Source organism: Bufo gargarizans, chromosome 3 (assembly GCF_014858855.1).
Source record: "Bufo gargarizans isolate SCDJY-AF-19 chromosome 3, ASM1485885v1, whole genome shotgun sequence".
Lineage (NCBI taxonomy): Eukaryota > Metazoa > Chordata > Amphibia > Anura > Bufonidae > Bufo > Bufo gargarizans.
In genome coordinates this window covers 574437008-574456178 of record NC_058082.1, presented here as the reverse complement: position 1 = coordinate 574456178, position 19171 = coordinate 574437008, and the positions used below count along the sequence as shown (strand labels likewise).

The window sequence follows — 19171 nt, the reverse complement described above, 5'->3', positions numbered from 1 at the left end:
CAGAATTAGACTTGGAAATACACAGTAGCGGGTGTGTGTGAAGTTATTCTGAATGACCCTATGTGCACCTTGAATATTATATACCCTTTTAGGGATAGATTTCAAATAGCTCTGATATAGCAGAAACCACTAAATTATGAAATTGCTAAATTGGGAATTGTACTTCAACCCAGAACAAAAAATGTGCTTTGACGGACACTAAATATCTTGCCCAGCAACAACAGTACAGCGGTGGGTAACGAGAGATTTAGAGGGAATTAAATTTGAGGCCTAGTATTTAGGCGCTGGGTCACCGGTATGGATTTAGTGACAGAATTAGACTTGGAAATACACAGTAGCGGGTGTGTGTGAAGTTATTCTGAATGACCCTATGTGCACCTTCAATATTATATACCCTTTTTGGGATAGATTTCAAATAGCTCTGATATAGCAGGAACCACTAAATTATGAAATTGCTAAATTGGGAATTGTACTTCAACCCAGAACAAAAAATGTGCTTTGACGGGCACTAAATAACTTTCCCAGCTACAACAGGACAACGGTAACGAGAGATTTAGAGGGATTTAAATTTGAGGCCTAGTATTTAGGCGCTGGGTGACAGGTATGGGTTTAGTGACAGAATTAGACTTGGAAATACACAGTAGCGGGTGTGTGTGAAGTTATTCTGAATGACCCTATGTGCACCTTCAATATTATATACCCTTTTATGGATAGATTTCAAATAGCTCTGATATAGCAGAAACCACTAAATTATGAAATTGCTAAATTGGGAATTGTACTTCAACCCAGAACAAAAAATGTGCTTTGACGGACACTAAATATCTTGCCCAGCAACAACAGTACAGCGGTGGGTAACGAGAGATTTAGAGGGAATTAAATTTGAGGCCTAGTATTTAGGCGCTGGGTCACCGGTATGGATTTAGTGACAGAATTAGACTTGGAAATACACAGTAGCGGGTGTGTGTGAAGTTATTCTGAATGACCCTATGTGCACCTTCAATATTATATACCCTTTTTGGGATAGATTTCAAATAGCTCTGATATAGCAGGAACCACTAAATTATGAAATTGCTAAATTGGGAATTGTACTTCAACCCAGAACAAAAAATGTGCTTTGACGGGCACTAAATAACTTTCCCAGCTACAACAGGACAACGGTAACGAGAGATTTAGAGGGATTTAAATTTGAGGCCTAGTATTTAGGCGCTGGGTGACAGGTATGGGTTTAGTGACAGAATTAGACTTGGAAATACACAGTAGCGGGTGTGTGTGAAGTTATTCTGAATGACCCTATGTGCACCTTCAATATTATATACCCTTTTTGGGATAGATTTCAAATAGCTCTGATATAGCAGGAACCACTAAATTATGAAATTGCTAAATTGGGAATTGTACTTCAACCCAGAACAAAAAATGTGCTTTGACGGGCACTAAATAACTTTCCCAGCTACAACAGGACAACGGTAACGAGAGATTTAGAGGGATTTAAATTTGAGGCCTAGTATTTAGGCGCTGGGTGACAGGTATGGGTTTAGTGACAGAATTAGACTTGGAAATACACAGTAGCGGGTGTGTGTGAAGTTATTCTGAATGACCCTATGTGCACCTTCAATATTATATACCCTTTTAGGGATAGATTTCAAATAGCTCTGATATAGCAGAAACCACTAAATTATGAAATTGCTAAATTGGGAATTGTACTTCAACCCAGAACAAAAAATGTGCTTTGACGGGCACTAAATAACTTTCCCAGCTACAACAGGACAACGGTAACGAGAGATTTAGAGGGATTTAAATTTGAGGCCTAGTATTTAGGCGCTGGGTGACAGGTATGGGTTTAGTGACAGAATTAGACTTGGAAATACACAGTAGCGGGTGTGTGTGAAGTTATTCTGAATGACCCTATGTGCACCTTCAATATTATATACCCTTTTAGGGATAGATTTCAAATAGCTCTGATATAGCAGAAACCACTAAATTATGAAATTGCTAAATTGGGAATTGTACTTCAACCCAGAACAAAAAATGTGCTTTGACGGGCACTAAATAACTTTCCCAGCTACAACAGGACAACGGTAACGAGAGATTTAGAGGGATTTAAATTTGAGGCCTAGTATTTAGGCGCTGGGTCACCGGTATGGATTTAGTGACAGAATTAGACTTGGAAATACACAGTAGCGGGTGTGTGTGAAGTTATTCTGAATGACCCTATGTGCACCTTCAATATTATATACCCTTTTTGGGATAGATTTCAAATAGCTCTGATATAGCAGGAACCACTAAATTATGAAATTGCTAAATTGGGAATTGTACTTCAACCCAGAACAAAAAATGTGCTTTGACGGGCACTAAATAACTTTCCCAGCTACAACAGGACAACGGTAACGAGAGATTTAGAGGGATTTAAATTTGAGGCCTAGTATTTAGGCGCTGGGTGACAGGTATGGGTTTAGTGACAGAATTAGACTTGGAAATACACAGTAGCGGGTGTGTGTGAAGTTATTCTGAATGACCCTATGTGCACCTTCAATATTATATACCCTTTTTGGGATAGATTTCAAATAGCTCTGATATAGCAGGAACCACTAAATTATGAAATTGCTAAATTGGGAATTGTACTTCAACCCAGAACAAAAAATGTGCTTTGACGGGCACTAAATAACTTTCCCAGCTACAACAGGACAACGGTAACGAGAGATTTAGAGGGATTTAAATTTGAGGCCTAGTATTTAGGCGCTGGGTGACAGGTATGGGTTTAGTGACAGAATTAGACTTGGAAATACACAGTAGCGGGTGTGTGTGAAGTTATTCTGAATGACCCTATGTGCACCTTCAATATTATATACCCTTTTTGGGATAGATTTCAAATAGCTCTGATATAGCAGGAACCACTAAATTATGAAATTGCTAAATTGGGAATTGTACTTCAACCCAGAACAAAAAATGTGCTTTGACGGGCACTAAATAACTTTCCCAGCTACAACAGGACAACGGTAACGAGAGATTTAGAGGGATTTAAATTTGAGGCCTAGTATTTAGGCGCTGGGTGACAGGTATGGGTTTAGTGACAGAATTAGACTTGGAAATACACAGTAGCGGGTGTGTGTGAAGTTATTCTGAATGACCCTATGTGCACCTTCAATATTATATACCCTTTTTGGGATAGATTTCAAATAGCTCTGATATAGCAGGAACCACTAAATTATGAAATTGCTAAATTGGGAATTGTATTTCAACCCAGAACAAGAAATGTGCTTGAACGGACACTAAATAACTCGCCCAGCTACAGCACTAGGGACAGATTTAGCTGGATATAAATTTGAGGCCTAGTATTTAGGCGCTGGGTGACCGGTATGGATTTAGTGACAGAATTAGACTGGGATATGGCCAAAAAATGAACAGACTATTGCTGGTTAAATGCACTTGGTGTGACAGCTTCACCCTGATGTAGGCTTTAGCCAAAAACAACCACACCATTGAGGGTTAAATGCACTTGGTGACAGGCGCAGCTTGCCCCTGATTTTGTATATGGCCAAAAAATGAACAGACTATTGCTGGTTAAATGCACTTGGTGTGACAGCTTCACCCTGATGTAGGCTTTAGCCAAAAAACAACCACACCATTGAGGGTTAAATGCACTTGGTGACAGGCGCAGCTTGCCCCTGATTTTGTATATGGCCAAAAAATGAACAGACTATTGCTGGTTAAATGCACTTGGTGTGACAGCTTCACCCTGATGTAGGCTTTAGCCAAAAAACAACCACACCATTGAGGGTTAAATGCACTTGGTGACAGGCGCAGCTTGCCCCTGATTTTGTATATGGCCAAAAAATGAACAGACTATTGCTGGTTAAATGCACTTGGTGTGACAGCTTCACCCTGATGTAGGCTTTAGCCAAAAAACAACCACACCATTGAGGGTTAAATGCACTTGGTCGCAGCTTGTGCTGGCGCACCACAAGACACAAAATGGCCGCCGATCACCCCAGAAAAATGAGACTGACAAACGGTCTGTGCAGCCTAAAAACAGTGAGCAATTGAGGATCAGCAGCTCAATGGTCCACAGCTGCAGATCGATCAGTTAATCAAGTCCTTTGGAGGAGTTAATCTGCCTAATCTCGCCCTACTGTCGCAGCCGCAACCTCTCCCTACGCTAATCAGAGCAGAGTGACGGGCGGCGCTATGTGACTCCAGCTTAAATAGAGGCTGGGTCACATGGTGCTCTGGCCAATCACAGCCATGCCAATAGTAGGCATGGCTGTGATGGCCTCTTGGGGCAAGTAGTATGAAGCTTGTTGATTGGCTGCTTTGCAGCCTTTCAAAAAGCGCCAAGAAAGCGTCACAAAAGCGCGAAGAAAGCGACGAACACCGAACCCGAACCCGGACTTTTACGAAAATGTCCGGGTTCGGGTCCGTGTCACGGACACCCCAAAATTCGGTACGAACCCGAACTATACAGTTCGAGTTCGCTCATCCCTACTTTTGAGCTTCCTTTGCTATGATATTTTTATCAGCGTCTCCAGGAAGTGCAGGAAGAGACAGAAGAATAAAATGAAATTAAACAATTTTGAAGTTCATTTATGAACGATGGGTACAGTAATTCTCCTTTTCATGCTTAGGCATGTTTAATGTAGCAATCTGCTCAGGCTGAAACAAATGTGTCCCTCCAGAGATATATTCTTTCCAAGAAGACATATTAGGTGTTGCGTGACTATATATTTCCTTAATTTGTCCTCCTCTCTTTTCTGAAATACATTTACTTTGTTCAGCCAAAATTTGCTTTCTTTTGTGCTGTTTCAGCTCCTTTGCAGTTAATGTAGCTGAGAAAAGTCAAGCTTATTGTTTCTGCTTCATATATCATCAACATCGGTGGCCGGATAGCAGAAATGATTATCAATAGGAGGATGATTATATCCGGTAATGATGTATGAAAAGAAAAAAAAACTGTATATAGGGTAATATAGTAATGCTATTTTTGTACAGTATGTACCAGATGCTATATTTGCTACTGTGTATACAATATATATATATATATATACAGTATATATATATATATATATATATAGAGAGAGAGAGAGAGAGAGAGAGAGAGAGAGAGAGAGAGAGAATAAGAAAGAAAGAGAATAAGAAAGAAAGAAAAAAAAAAAAGAAAGAAAGAAAGAGTTACTCAGGAGGACATTTATTAAGGGATATATGCCACAAAGGCGGTGTATTAAAGTCAAAGATTTTGTCCCACTGCATTTTTGCGGCAAAATTTGCGTTTCACGCCAGTTTTCCAAAGTGACAAGAAAAGGGGTGGTAATATATGTATATATATATATATGCTATGCTCACCCTTCAAGTTGTTTCCTCCATACCGGAGCCAGGATATAGCTTGCGTAGCATATGAGTAGATGAAATTAAAAAAGGAGATTCCGGAATCTCCTTTATCAATTGCTGAAAAGGGGGCGTGGCCTGTGCAGGCGGGAGTTCTGGCAGGTCCCGCTCATTAATCATTTTCTATGCCGTTTTACTACATCAGCAAAAGGGCGGGGGTAGAGTTTAATCGTTTGTACGCCCTGCTTGAGGAAGCGCCAAACTTATGTAGAGGCCTGCACCTCTTCATAACAGCGCAGCGGGACTTAAGACCGGCGTGGAAAACACCGGTCTTAACAGATGCTCCCCTCAGTCTTTTTTGACGTATAAGCCTCAGCTACAATGAGGTAGAAGTGAATTATGCGTCTATGCTGCACTTCTCACTCCGGACTGAAGTTCAACATAACAAAATGGAAACAAAAAAAGACCAGAAAAAAAAAAAACACAACACAGCAAAATGTAAGCGAGTCGTGGAGCTCTGTAAGTGTTAATCATTTCTGGGAAAAATTTTAAAATTGCACCTATTATGAAATGAAATTGAATTGGCGCTGAGAAGCAGATCTAAGAAAAGTTGGGGAATTAAGCTGCTACAAGTTAGATACAGAAGAGATCTTACATGGCTCCAAATAATGTTAACTGTGGAGTATTAGACTGGATCTGCAATTGGCGAGGTAAAACTAGGACACGCATTGAGGAATAATGGAGTTATGAGTGACATTGACAAGACTTTGAATCTTACCAATGAGATTCGGATTACTAATGATTTAAAAGCTTGCTAAAAATAATGCTAGTATTAAATCGCAGTATGAATTTCTGTCTCTTCTAGGAGTCACCTAATCGCCTTTTAAAAATCTGTACCGTTCATATTGCATTTTATGAACAGCTTATGTGAGAAAAATTTCTTTTTGCAGAGGCCTGTAATGCATCTTCCTTCCAGTGTCACAGTGGAGAGTGTGTCTTATTCAGCAGTGTCTGTGATCAACATTCAGACTGTCCCGATGGATCTGACGAGGCAAAATGTGGTAAGTTTCTCTGTTTAGTGCCATATCAATAGAGGGTGCAAGTGCATCAGGACTCCATACACAGGTAATTAAGTCATTCTACAGCTGGCCGTACAGTTTAGATTAGCTTCTTGCCGAAAGTCAATGGCTATTCCTTCAGACTACACCAAATAGATACAAGCCCAGCAAAGGGTGCATTTTCTTCAGTTCTAGCATCTGCCCATTTCCTGCAAGAACAAAGGATCAGGCAAGTTGAAACTCACCTGATCCTTTTTATTGGAGAGTCAGGAGATCCCATCCCTTTCAGATCCTCATGGGCAGGACTTTCTCGCCCAAAATATAAAAATACAATCATCAAAGTACTTCTAAAAGCTTTACTTGTGGTGCAAATCATTTCCAGGTAGAAGATATTTTTGGGTTACTTATGAAACACCAATATTGCTGCAAAGGACAGGATTTTGTTTTTCAGTGTGAACTAAAAAATTGCAAATCTTTGCATCCTCTGGGAGGTCTGAATAATTCTCATTTTGAGCAGGAGGTTTGTTACCATTTGAGTTGAGTTATTGCATCATAACATCAACCCTCAAGATGGTTTTATTATTGAAACGAAAATAAGTGTGATATTGGAGTGCAGGAGAGTGACCATAACCAAAAAGATGAGCATTTCACTTCCAACCAAGCCCAGTGTTTAACTTCATGATTTACTAAGAATAAAAGAGTAAAAAATTGTCAGGTGTTGAGGAGAGATTTTGATTTTATAAATGTTGGAGTAGCAGGGTAAGTTCCCGGCAGTGACAATCATCCACGTTGGTACATTATCCAGGGATAAGATGAAGCTTGGATCTGGTTGACAGGCATCTTCTTTTGTTCTTCTTTTCCAGTACAACTTTCTAACAGTAGCTCGAGTGGACTGGTTCAGATCAAGGTTCAGGCTGACTGGTATACGGCATGTGCAGATCTCTGGACTGAAGGCATTTCTAATAATATATGTCATCAACTAGGACTAGGGTAAGTGGGAAAGATTCTTTCAAAAAATCTAACTGATGTGTACAGTCTACAATTCATTGACTGTATGTCCTTATTGTATGAAGCTGTCCAACAAAACTACATCTATTCCAATCAAAACACTGTCCATCATATTATTACTGCTCTAATTTCACACCGTACATCTTTGCTTGTTTTATAATGTGTAATTTCTGCAGTGCTTCAGTAAGACATTGTGTAGACCTTTTTGGAGGATTGTGCTAAGTTCTTCTTAACAGGAACTTTATTCCACCAGTGTTAAGCAGAGTGTTGGCACTAAGGCTACTTTCACACTGGCATTTTGGCTTTCCGTTTGTGAGATCTGTTTAGGGCTCTCACAAGCGGTCCAAAACGGATCAGTTTGGCCCTAATGCATTCTGAATTGAAAAGGATCCGCTCAGAATGCCTCAGTTTGCCTCTGTTCTGTCTCCATTCCGCTTTGGAGGCGGACACCAAAACTCTGCTTGCAGCGTTTTGGTGTCTGTCTGACAAAACTGAGCCAAAGGGATCCGTCCTGACACACAATGTAAGTCAATGGGAATGATTATGGTTTCTATGACACAATCTGGCACAATAGAAAACGGATCTGTCCTCCATTGACTTTCAATGGCGTTCAAGACGGAACAGTGGACTGTGATTGCTCCAGGTTTCCAGAGCTTGCTCCCCTACAAGTGTGCATTGTAGGTCCTAGTAGCAGCTAGCTAGCTACTGATTGATGGGCAGACTCAGCATTATTCAGCAATTCCTATTCAACAGTGCCACTTGCTTTCCACTCACAGTAGTAATTATAATTAGAGATGAGTGAATCCGAATTTACTCACGCTTTGTGGTAACGAATCACATTTTTTCCTAAAATGGCTGCTGCACATGTTAGGACATGGAGCAAGGAACTCTGGGAACGAGGGATCACCCACAATGCCATGCATGGAGCCAATCAGCAGCCAGCCCTATGATGTCACAGCGCTATAAATAGCCTTTAGATTCAGCCATTTTCCAGTGTACTTAGTGCAGGGAGAGATGTCAGCAGGCGCTGGGGACAGTTGTATAAAAAACTTTAAAACTTTTATTTTGCTGTATAGAAGTTCAGGTAAAGGATAGGGAGGAATCATTCCACAGTATTAAAGCAGAACAGGGTTCAGTAGGGGTGTTTACAGCCTGGGTAATAGGAATAATCATATTACACCTTGCTGCACTGACTGGGGATCCAAATTGCCATTATACAGCTTTGTAATTACAGCAAACCGTTTTGTTATTGGGGTGCAAGTGCTGTTTCATACAGCCATTAAAGGGGTTGTCTCATCATGGACAATGGGGGCATATCACTAGGATATGCCCCATTGTCTTATAGGTGCGGGTCCTACCATTGGCACCCACACTTATATCGAGAACGGGGCCCCGCAAGTGAAGTAGGGTGCGCTGCGCATTCATTTTCTATTGGGCCGGCAAAAATAGCTGGCTCAGCTATTTCCGTCGGCCCCATAGAAATGAATAGGAGATGGGGCCGTGCATGCGCGGTACGCTCCCATTAACTTTTATGGGGAGCTGACTTGGAGTCCTCCAGCCACCGGCTTGCAGGGCTCCGCTCTCGATATAGGTGCGGGTCCCAGTGGTTGGACCCGCACCTATAAGACGATGCTAGGATATGCCCCCATTGTCCATGATGAGTTTATTACAAGGAAATATTTCTACGTCTTAGTTGTCCTTGTGTGGTTATATGTTCAGAATCATATTTTGGCTTGTATTAGTGGACTAAAAAAGGGTTTATTTGCCGTTGTGCGGTGAAGTGAAAAAATTACAGCCCTTTTTGGCGTGTATTAGTGGCACAAAAATATATATTATTTGCCTTTCAGCGGTGCAGTTATCTGTTCTATAGCCCTTTTTGGCATTTATTAGTGGCAAAAAATTATATATTTTGCCGTTCAGCAGTGCAGTTATATGTTCTAAAGCTTTTTGGGGCGTGTATAAGTGGAAAAAAATAAGGGCCTATTTGCCATTCAGCGGTGCAGTTATATGTTCTAGAGTCTTTTTTACATGTATTAGTGGCAATATATATATATATATATTTTATTTATTTTTTTTGTTTATTTATACATTTTCAAATACATTATAAAAATCAAAAACAACTCCACAATTTAAATACATATTTTTAACATCCCAAAACCCAACCCACCCACAACTCATGGAGAGAGAGAGGGGAGACAAAACAAAAAACACTAATATACCATTAAACCATTGATTCCATATTTGTTTAAGACAATCCTTCCATCCCCTTTTATCATAAATTATCTTTTCCATTTTAATCATATTATTAACAGATCTTTTTTAATATATTTTTTGAAAAAAGCGACTTACAAAGTGCCTGTTTTACCAACTTTCGAAGTTTCAAATGAATTGTACCCCCCAGAATACAAACAACAGGATCATTGTATATCTGTACTCCTAAAATTCTATCAATAATGTGCTATTTCAGACCAATACCTAAATAACTTAGGGTATCTCCAGATTAAATGTATTAGACCTCCCCGTTCTTCACCACATCTTGGACATTCATCTGTAGATCTTAAACCAATTTTTTTTTTAGGATAAAAGGTGTGCGATGTAGCCTATGAATATGGAAAAACTGAGAAACCCTGTGTGAGGCCCTTACTGAGACCAATGGTCCACTACTCAAAACGTCTTCCCATTTCTCATCTGACAAACCATCAATATGTTTTAACCATTTTTTTTAGCTGGTATTTTTCTCTCTATTTGTATGAATTTCATTAACATCTTATATCTACTTGAAATATTACCTTTAACCTTTCCATCCCTGAGAAACTGAATAACGTTTTCCGAAGGGGCTCTTTTATATTTCTCCACATTTGCTGATGAACTAATTGCATCCCTTATTTGCAAATATTTAAAACAATCATTCAGTGAAATCCCAAATTCCTTAATAAAACTTTCAAAATCTTTCAATTTATCCCCCTCAAAAATGTGACAAAGCAAACTAACACCTCTAGTGTCCCAATTTACATACTGCTTAATTTTCTGAATCTCACATAAATTAATGTTATTCCATATCTGCGTTTAAATATCCTTTTATGCTCATTATTTTTTTTATTTCTCTCCAAGTGTAATCCATTAAATTCAATATTCGATTATCAGTGCTTGAATTCCCCATAGTACCTGATTCTAATACTTCCAACAAACTAACCTGATTACCCTTAAACTCCCTGTTCATCTTAACAAAGGGCTTTCTTCACTCACCTTCATGTGTTTAAATTGTGCTACCAAAAAATATAGATACCAATTTGGAAGAGAGAGACCCCCTCTTTAATAAGAAGCTGTAACATTACATTTTTTTTCCCTAGATGTTCCTCTTAGATAGTGAATAAATTCCCCATTAACCTATCCACCATCTTAAATACATTATTTGTTAACCAAATTGGGGCATTTTGCAAAACCTACAATATCTTGATGAGAAAAACCATCTTTATCAAATTAATTCGTCCCATCATTGATAATGATAATCTTTTCCAAATATGAATTTTCTTTCTAAGTTTCTTTAAGTGGGACCACATTTAATTCTATAGTGATGAGCGGCAGGTGTCATATTTGAATTCGCAATATTTCACGAATATTTTGTAGAATATTCGTCGAATATTTGCAAGTTTGAATATTCGTTAGGAGTAGTGTTAATTGCGAATTTTTGTAATGCAAACTTTTGTAATGAGAATTTTGGTAATGGGAATTATCGTAATGAGAATCAATGAGATTGTGAAAACTCAGATCCAATGGTATATTCTAACCCGACTATGAAATAAGACAATTAAAGGACATTTAATATATATATATATATATTAAAGGGAGTCTGTCACCTCCATATGGCCATATACAGTGCTTACATTGCCCTATAGCACACCTATACATGAATGTTATGGTACCTTTGTCTTTGTCTTTACACTTGCAGGGGCGGTGTTTACTGTGTTGGTGCCCAGGCTGCTCTGCCTTTTTTCATTGTTTCCCCATCCAGGCCTCTGCATATGCCCGCCCTCCTATTCCCTTGCGTCATCCTAAGGTCCGGCCGAGATCCCGCGACTGTGCACTGCCTCGCCGGGCTGGAGCATGCGCACTGCGATGCCCATTGTGGGCAGCATAACTTTGCAGGACACTAGCAAACTAGAACTTATTGCCCAGGCACCTTCCTTCAGGGGAAGTTACCTTAAGTGCCATGGGTAGCTAGCCATTAGCTGGGGAGTTTAGGACATTAACCACTTAAAAGCTTATCCTGAAAAACCTAAATCTGTTTGTACTCACATATTTGGAAGACTTGCTTTGCTCTCTGTGGGTGGACAACAGCTAATCAAGCACCTGCATCTCCCAAGATACACTGCAATTAGCTCTAGTTAACCTCTTCTTCCATTACATAGAAAATAGTCCCTTATATGTGCACGGAGCTGCAGGGGTAGAATGGTGCCTTGTTCGGGTTGGAGAGTATGGCAGAGGTGGCAGTGGCAGATTAGGGTGATGGTAGTCCTCACAGTGGCTAATCCCTCTCAATCTACCTGGGATGTGCAGTGAGTAAAAGGTGCACCCTTTCTTCCTTTGGCACATCATGGACTTCTGGAGTCTTATGGTGGTTAGGCTGTCTTTGGTGGGTGATTGGAAGAGTTCAAGGCAAAATGGAAGGTGTAGAGACTGGCAGATGATGATGGAGTCTGTTGCTAACAGATCTTTATTAACTTAGCCCGAGCATGATTTTTGTGATTCTAAACCCTTTGCATAAATTTTAGGCTTTCTTTCTCTAAGGGGTAGCATTTTCTCTAGCACCTTTTCTGTCTCAGGAATTAAGGTTCTATGGAATAGTCTTCTCCTTAGGGTCATTGCAGCAGTGCACAAAAGCAAATCACGCCTCTAGCTCAGCTTACTTAGAACTCTCTAACCCAAGATGTGGGACCAGCCCACCACCCTAGGAACTGGACTAAGACTGCCATAAACAACCATTAGGGATACATACATTAACATTTAGCAATGCTCCTTTCTGACTTTAACCCTTTAGCAGTGACCTTCTGGGTCACTGCACATGAAGACCCAATGGTATATATAATGGTATATATGGTATGTAATGTAACATACATTTCTTTTTCCACTGTCTAGAGAGAGAAAGATCCATATATTTCTATGAATTTAGAAGTAGGGATGAATTAATGAAAGGTGTCTGTGCCTCTTCACCAGCTTCTTTGAGTGACTATTGCCTGCACCTGCATGTTCTTAATTCACAATGATAAACATTCTTTCACATTACCAAAGCCCTGCTTGCAGAGTTTCTGCATTATTGATTGAAAATCAGTCATAGTCTATGTTGAACGTTCTAATGCCCCACTGGCACAAACTATGAAAAAATACTGTACATACAAGGCTATTATATTTAGAGATGAACAAATTTCTCAAAAATTAGATTCAGCCGCTCCCCGAATTTGATCCAAATTTATTCATTTATTATTAATCGCGTTAAAAAAAACTATTTCCTAGCTGCAGAGAGCCTGTATAGTGGTGTAGAACACTGTGCCTTGCAGTAACACGCATAGGGAGTCTGCTTTGGTAGTGAAATATTACTGTCAGTATGACATACAGATGACAGGCGTTCCTCTTAGAATCACTGCACACTTCACTTATTTGGGTGGTTACGGGGCCAAAAATGACCAAATAGCTCAAGAATGAACTTAGCCTTACATGCAAAAAAACAACAACAATGAGATAGAAGCCAATTTTCCCCACTTAAGAGGAAAAACATTCCTTCCCGACTCCAATCAGGCAATCAGAATAACTCCCTGGATCAACGACCCCTCTCTAGTAGCTATAGCCTGTAATATTATTACGCTCCAGAAATACATCCAGGCCTCTCTTGAACTGTTTATTGTACTCACCATCACCACCTCCTCAGGCAGAGAGTTCCATAGTCTCACTGCTCTTACCGTAAACAATCCTCTTCTATGTTTGTGTAAGAACCTTCTTTCCTCCACAGAGGATGTCCTCTTGTCACAGTCGTTACAGAAAAGTGGGGAGAGAGAGATGATGTCTTAGCCCACAAAAAAAGACAGAAGGAGGGGAGTTACATTCAACGAGATGGGGTCCTCCTCGTGGTGAATAGAAAAATGGCGATTGATATTGGATCTATGCTCATTCATGCATTCGCGTAACGTTTGGGTGGTCCGTCCCACATAGTATATATCACAGGAGCACTGTAACAGATAAATCACGTTGGAGGTGTTACAATTCATTTTGTGTCTCAAGGGGATGGGGCCTTTGAAGGTAGGGAGGGTCACTTCTTTAATATTGTCAAAGATCATTGCACAGCATTTGCATCTTGATTTCTTACACATATAGGATCCTACTCTATAGTCGGTCATAGTGTTCCTAAGGAATATTTGTTGTTCCCGCAAACTCTCTATTTTTGGGCAAGAAGGTGCAATGATTCTACACGTGATCTTGGCCGGGGGGGGGGGGGGGGGGTTCTACGTCACAGGTGTTATGTGCTTATCTTGATGACTACCTCCCAGTGAAGTGAGTGCACCTATATTTATTGCTGTTTTTATGTTACTTCATCCACAATATATTTCATCAATTACGGATCTGTCTTTTTTCCTTCATCCAAAGAGTACTTAATTACCCACCTAGGATATATAGTACCTTTATTTTCACTTTCACTAATATTGAGGGAATAATACTCCTCACCTCAATACCACTATTGTTGTATGTTTCTACCTGTGGATTACTGCTTACACAATCCACCAATTACTCTACCACCCTACAAAGCTAACACGTGTAGTACCATTCTGAATTTTCTGGGAGTGGTACTCTCCTTCTGTCTTTTTTGGTGGGCTGAGACATCTCTCTCTCCCCACTTTTCTGTAACGATTGTTCTTTTAGTGTTCAGACTTCTATCAAACACGTTTTTGAGCAGCCTTCCCTGTCTCCCTTTTTTTCCCTCTTCCTGTATCACTACATCCCAACACTGTTGGCGCCCCCCTAACCTCTATCCCTTTGGGGATCCCCACGACCCCTGGAGGATTGGATTAACTTCCTTTTTTCTTTGTTTCTACTGCCCCTTGTCACAGTCACAGTCCTGGGGATAAGGATATATACACTCACCTAAAGAATTATTAGGAACACCATACTAATACGGTGTTGGACCCCCTTTTGCCTTCAGAACTGTCTTAGTTCTACGTGGCATTGATTCAACAAGGTGCTAATAGCATTCTTTAGAAATGTTGGCCCATATTGATAGGATAGCATCTTGCAGTTGATGGAGAGTTTGAGGGATGCACATCCAGGGCACGAAGCTCCCGTTCCACCACATCTCAAAGATGCTCTATTGGGTTGATATCTGGTGACTGTGGGGGCCATTTTATTACAGTGAACTCATTGTCATGTTCAAGAAACCAATTTGAAAAGATTCGAGCTTTGTGACATGGTGCATTATCCTGCTGGAAGTAGCCATCAGAGGATGGGTACATGGTGGTCATGAAGGGATGGACATGGTCAGAAACAATGTTCAGGTAGCCCGTGGCATTTAAACGATGGCCAATTGGCACTAAGGGGCCCACAGTGGTAACAAGGCACGATGGATACATGTCCTCATTCTGTTTACGCCAAATTCGGACTCTACCATTTGAATGTCTCAACAAAAATCGAGACTCATCAGACCAGGCAACATTTTTACAGTCTTCAACAGTCCAATTTAGGTGAGCTTGTGCAAATTGTAGCCTCTTTTTCCTATTTGTAGTGGAGATGAGTGGTACCCGGTGGGGTCTTCTGCTGTTGTAGCCCATCTGCCTCAAGGTTGTGCGTGTTGTGGCTTCACAAATGCTTTGCTGCATACCTCGGTTGTAACGAGTGGTTATTTCAGTCAGCGTTGCTCTTCTATCAGCTTGAATCAGTCGGCCCATTCTCCTCTGACCTCTAGCATCAACAAGGCATTTTCGCCCACAGGACTGCCGCATACTGGATGTTTTTCCCTTTTCACACCATTCTTTGTAAACCCTAGAAATGGATGTGCGTGAAAATCCCAGTAACTGAGCAAATTGTGAAATACTCAGACCGGCCCGTCTGACACCAACAACCATGCCACGCTCAAAATTGCTTAAATCCCCTTTCTTTCCCATTCTGACATTCAGTTTGGAGTTCAGGAGATTGTCTTGACCAGGACCACAACCCTACATGCATTGAAGCAACTGCCATGTGATTAGTTGACTAGATAATCGCATTAATGAGAAATAGAACAGGTGTTCCTGATAATTCTTTAGGTGAGTGTATATATAGATAGGATGGGATAGATCTCTGTACTGACCCCTGATATATTTATACATAGTTATTAGATCGCCCATCAGTCGTATTTTTTCTAAAGTGAATAACCCTAATTTTGATAATCTTTCAGGGTACTGTAGTCCACCCATTCCAGTTATTACTTTAGTTGCCCTCCTCTGAACCCTCTCCAGCTCTGCTATGTCTGCCTTGTTCACAGGAGACTAGAACTGTACACAGTCCTCCATGTGTGGTCTGACTAGTGATTTGTAAAGTAGCAGGACTATGTTCTCATCACGGGTATCTATGCCCCTTTTGATTCAAACCCATTATCTTATTGGCCTTGGTTTGTACAGCTTAGTTTGGTTTGTACAGCTTAGTTTGCTGTTCACCAAAATTCCTAGGTCCTTTTCCATGTCAGTGTTACCCAGTGTTTTACCATTTAGTGTATACTGGTAAGGGTGGGTTCACACGAGCGTTATGGAGTCCGTCATGGCTTTCAGTTATAAGAGGGTTATAACGGAACATAACGGAATACATAAGACAGAAGGGCGGATCTGTTTTGCTGCCCATAGACTTGCATTTTGACAGAATGCTAAACGGACGCCTTTAAAAGGCATTCTGTCGACAGGACTTTGTTTTCCGTCTTGCATAATGGGACCCAGACGGATCCATTATGTTTTTCCATATACTTCTATTAGGACGGAGCAAAACGTAATGCCTCTTAAAGGCTTCCATTTTGCATTCCATCCTATGGATTCCGTTATGTTCCGTTATAACCCTGTTATAACGGAAAGCCATAATGGACTCCATAACGCTAGTGTGAACCCACTTTAACTTGAATTATTCCTTCCCATGTGCATAACCTTACATTTGTCAGTGTTAAACCTTATCTGCCACTTCTCTGCCCAAGCCTCCAGTCTATCCAGATCCATCTGTAGCAGTATATTGTCCTTTTCCATGTTAATTACTTTACACAGTTTAGTGTCGGCTGCAATTTTTTTTTATTTTACTATGCAAGCCTTCTACAAGATCATCAATAAATATATTGAAGAGAATAGGGCCCAATCCTCACCCCTGAGGTACCCCACTAGTGACAGTGACCCAATCTGAGTATGTACCGTTAATAACCAAACTCTCTTTCTATCACTGAGCCAGTTACTTACCAAAATACAGATATTTTCTCCCAGTCTGAGCATTCTCATTTCATATACTAACCTTTAATACGGTACAGTGTCAAATGCTTTGGAGAAGTCCAGATATACGACATCCATTGATTCGCCGCTGTCAAGTCTAGAACTTACCTCCTCATTTAAACTGATTAAATTAGTTTGACATGACCGATCCCTCATGAAGCCATGCTGATATGGCGTTATTTGCTTATTTACATTGAGGTTCTCCAAGATAGCATCTCTTAGAAAACCTTCAGTTTACCCACGACGAATGGTAAACTTACCGGCCTATAGTTTCTGAGCTCTGTTTTTGGACCCTTTTTGAATATTGGCACCACATTTGCTATGCGCCAATCTTGTGGAACTGTCTATGTCAGTGTAGAGTCCTTAAATATCAGAAATAATGGTCTGGCTATGACATTACATAGTTCTATTTGTCTATTTTAATATTTTTAAGACGCCGCTGTACTTCTTCCTGGGTCAGACATGGCACTTTTAATGGGCCATTTACTTTTACATTCAGCATTTCATCTGACATTTTATTTTCCTCAGTGATTACAGTGGAGAAAAAAATATTTAATAGCTTTGCTTTCTCCTCATTGTTGTCTGCAACTCCCCCCTCATTACTCTGTAGAGGTCTGAAACCTTCAGATTTATACTTTTTACCATTTATATAATTGTAGAACATTTTAGGGTTAGTTTTGCTCTCTTTGGCATTTAATCTCTCTTTAGTCTCTAGTTTGGCTGCTTTTATTTGTTTTTTACATATTCTCTTTTTCCTTATAGTTTTTCAGTGCTTCCTCACTACCCTCTTATTTTAGTGATTTAAATGCTATCTTTTTGTCATTTATTGCTTTCTTTACAGTTCTATTTATCCACATAGTTTTTTTTTCTTGTTCCTTAACCTTCTATTGCCATAAGGTAGGTGCACAATTAAATTTTAGGGTGCTTTAAAAAATATTGTATTTTTATTATGAGGACTTTGTACCAGTTAGTTAGGCCTATGGCCTCTCTCAGTTGGCCAAATTTAGCTTTTTTGAAGTTTAGTATTTTTGCTCCTCCCTGAAGGAACACTCTTTTGAATGATAATTGAAAGGTTATTACTTTATGTTCATTATTTCTCAGGTGTCCCCCAACCTGCACGTCTGTTCTGTCAGGCCTATTGGTTAATACTAAGTCCAGTATGGCTGTCCCTCTAGTTGCTTCCTGAACCATTTGGGAAAGGTAATTGTCTTTGGTTATTGCCAAGAACCTGTTTCCTTTATGAGATGTACAGGTTTCAGTTTCCCAGTCTATGAGTAGTTGAAGTTTCCCATAATAACTAGTGATGAGCAGCATGGGTCATATTAGAATTTGCGATATTTCATAATTTTTTTTGTAGAATATTCGGCGAATATTCGTGAATATGAATATTCGTTATATTATTTTTTTTCGTTATATATTTTTTTACCTGAAAAATCGGCAATGTAATGATCGCGTAATATGCGACTATTACGCGATCAATACAGGCGTGGGTCAAAAAGGAATATATAGCACTATAAAATATAGTGCTTTTTATTCATTTTTTAGAATATTCGTCATTTTTTTTCATCTGAAGTTATGATTCCTCCCTGCTTAAGTTGCTTGTCAAGCAACTTAAGCAGGGAGGAATCATGACTTTGGATGGAAAAAAATGACGAATATTCTAAAAAACAAATATAAAGCACTATATTTTATAGTGCTATATATTCCTTTTTGACCAACGCCTGTATTGATCGCGTAATAGTCACATTTTTTGAGTAAAAAAAATGATGAATATTAGAAAAATGAATATATAGCACCATATTTGAAATATTCGCAACAAATATTTGTAATTCGAATATTCGCATTCAACACTAATAACGACCTCATTATGATCTGCTGCCTCGTCTATCTCATTTAGTAGTAGATTTTCTGTGGACTCTGGTATATTAGGTGGTTTATAATAAACTCCTATTAGTATTTTATTATTGTTTGTGCCTCCATGTATTTCTACCCACAGTGACTCCACATGTTCATGTTGCTCACTTATATATTCCCAGAGTGTGGGCTTTAGACAAGACTTTACATAAAGGCAGATGCCTCCCCCTCTCTGGTTTTTGCTATCCTTATTAAACAGACTGTAACCCTGTATGTTAACCGCCCAGTCATAGCTATCATCCAGCCATGTCTCAGTTCTTCCTACTATGTCATAGTCCTCCTCATACATGACTAATTCCAGTTCCCCAGTTTTATTAGTCAGGCTTCTGGCATTAGTATACAAACAATTAAGTAACACATAGCAACACTACCGTATGACCGACCAGCATGATCTTG

At 39.7% G+C, this 19171-nt stretch overlaps 1 protein-coding gene across 1 annotated transcript in view; it reads left to right on the top strand.

Annotated features, from left to right (window-relative positions):
• TMPRSS15 (transmembrane serine protease 15) overlaps positions 1–19171 on the top strand; it is a 508008-nt gene that overhangs the window by 309505 nt on the left and 179332 nt on the right. The window contains exons 18-19 of the mRNA XM_044285898.1: positions 6267–6377; positions 7238–7364. Coding sequence (XP_044141833.1) covers positions 6267–6377; positions 7238–7364 — 238 coding nt within the window. The remainder of the gene's footprint in view (positions 1–6266; positions 6378–7237; positions 7365–19171) is intronic.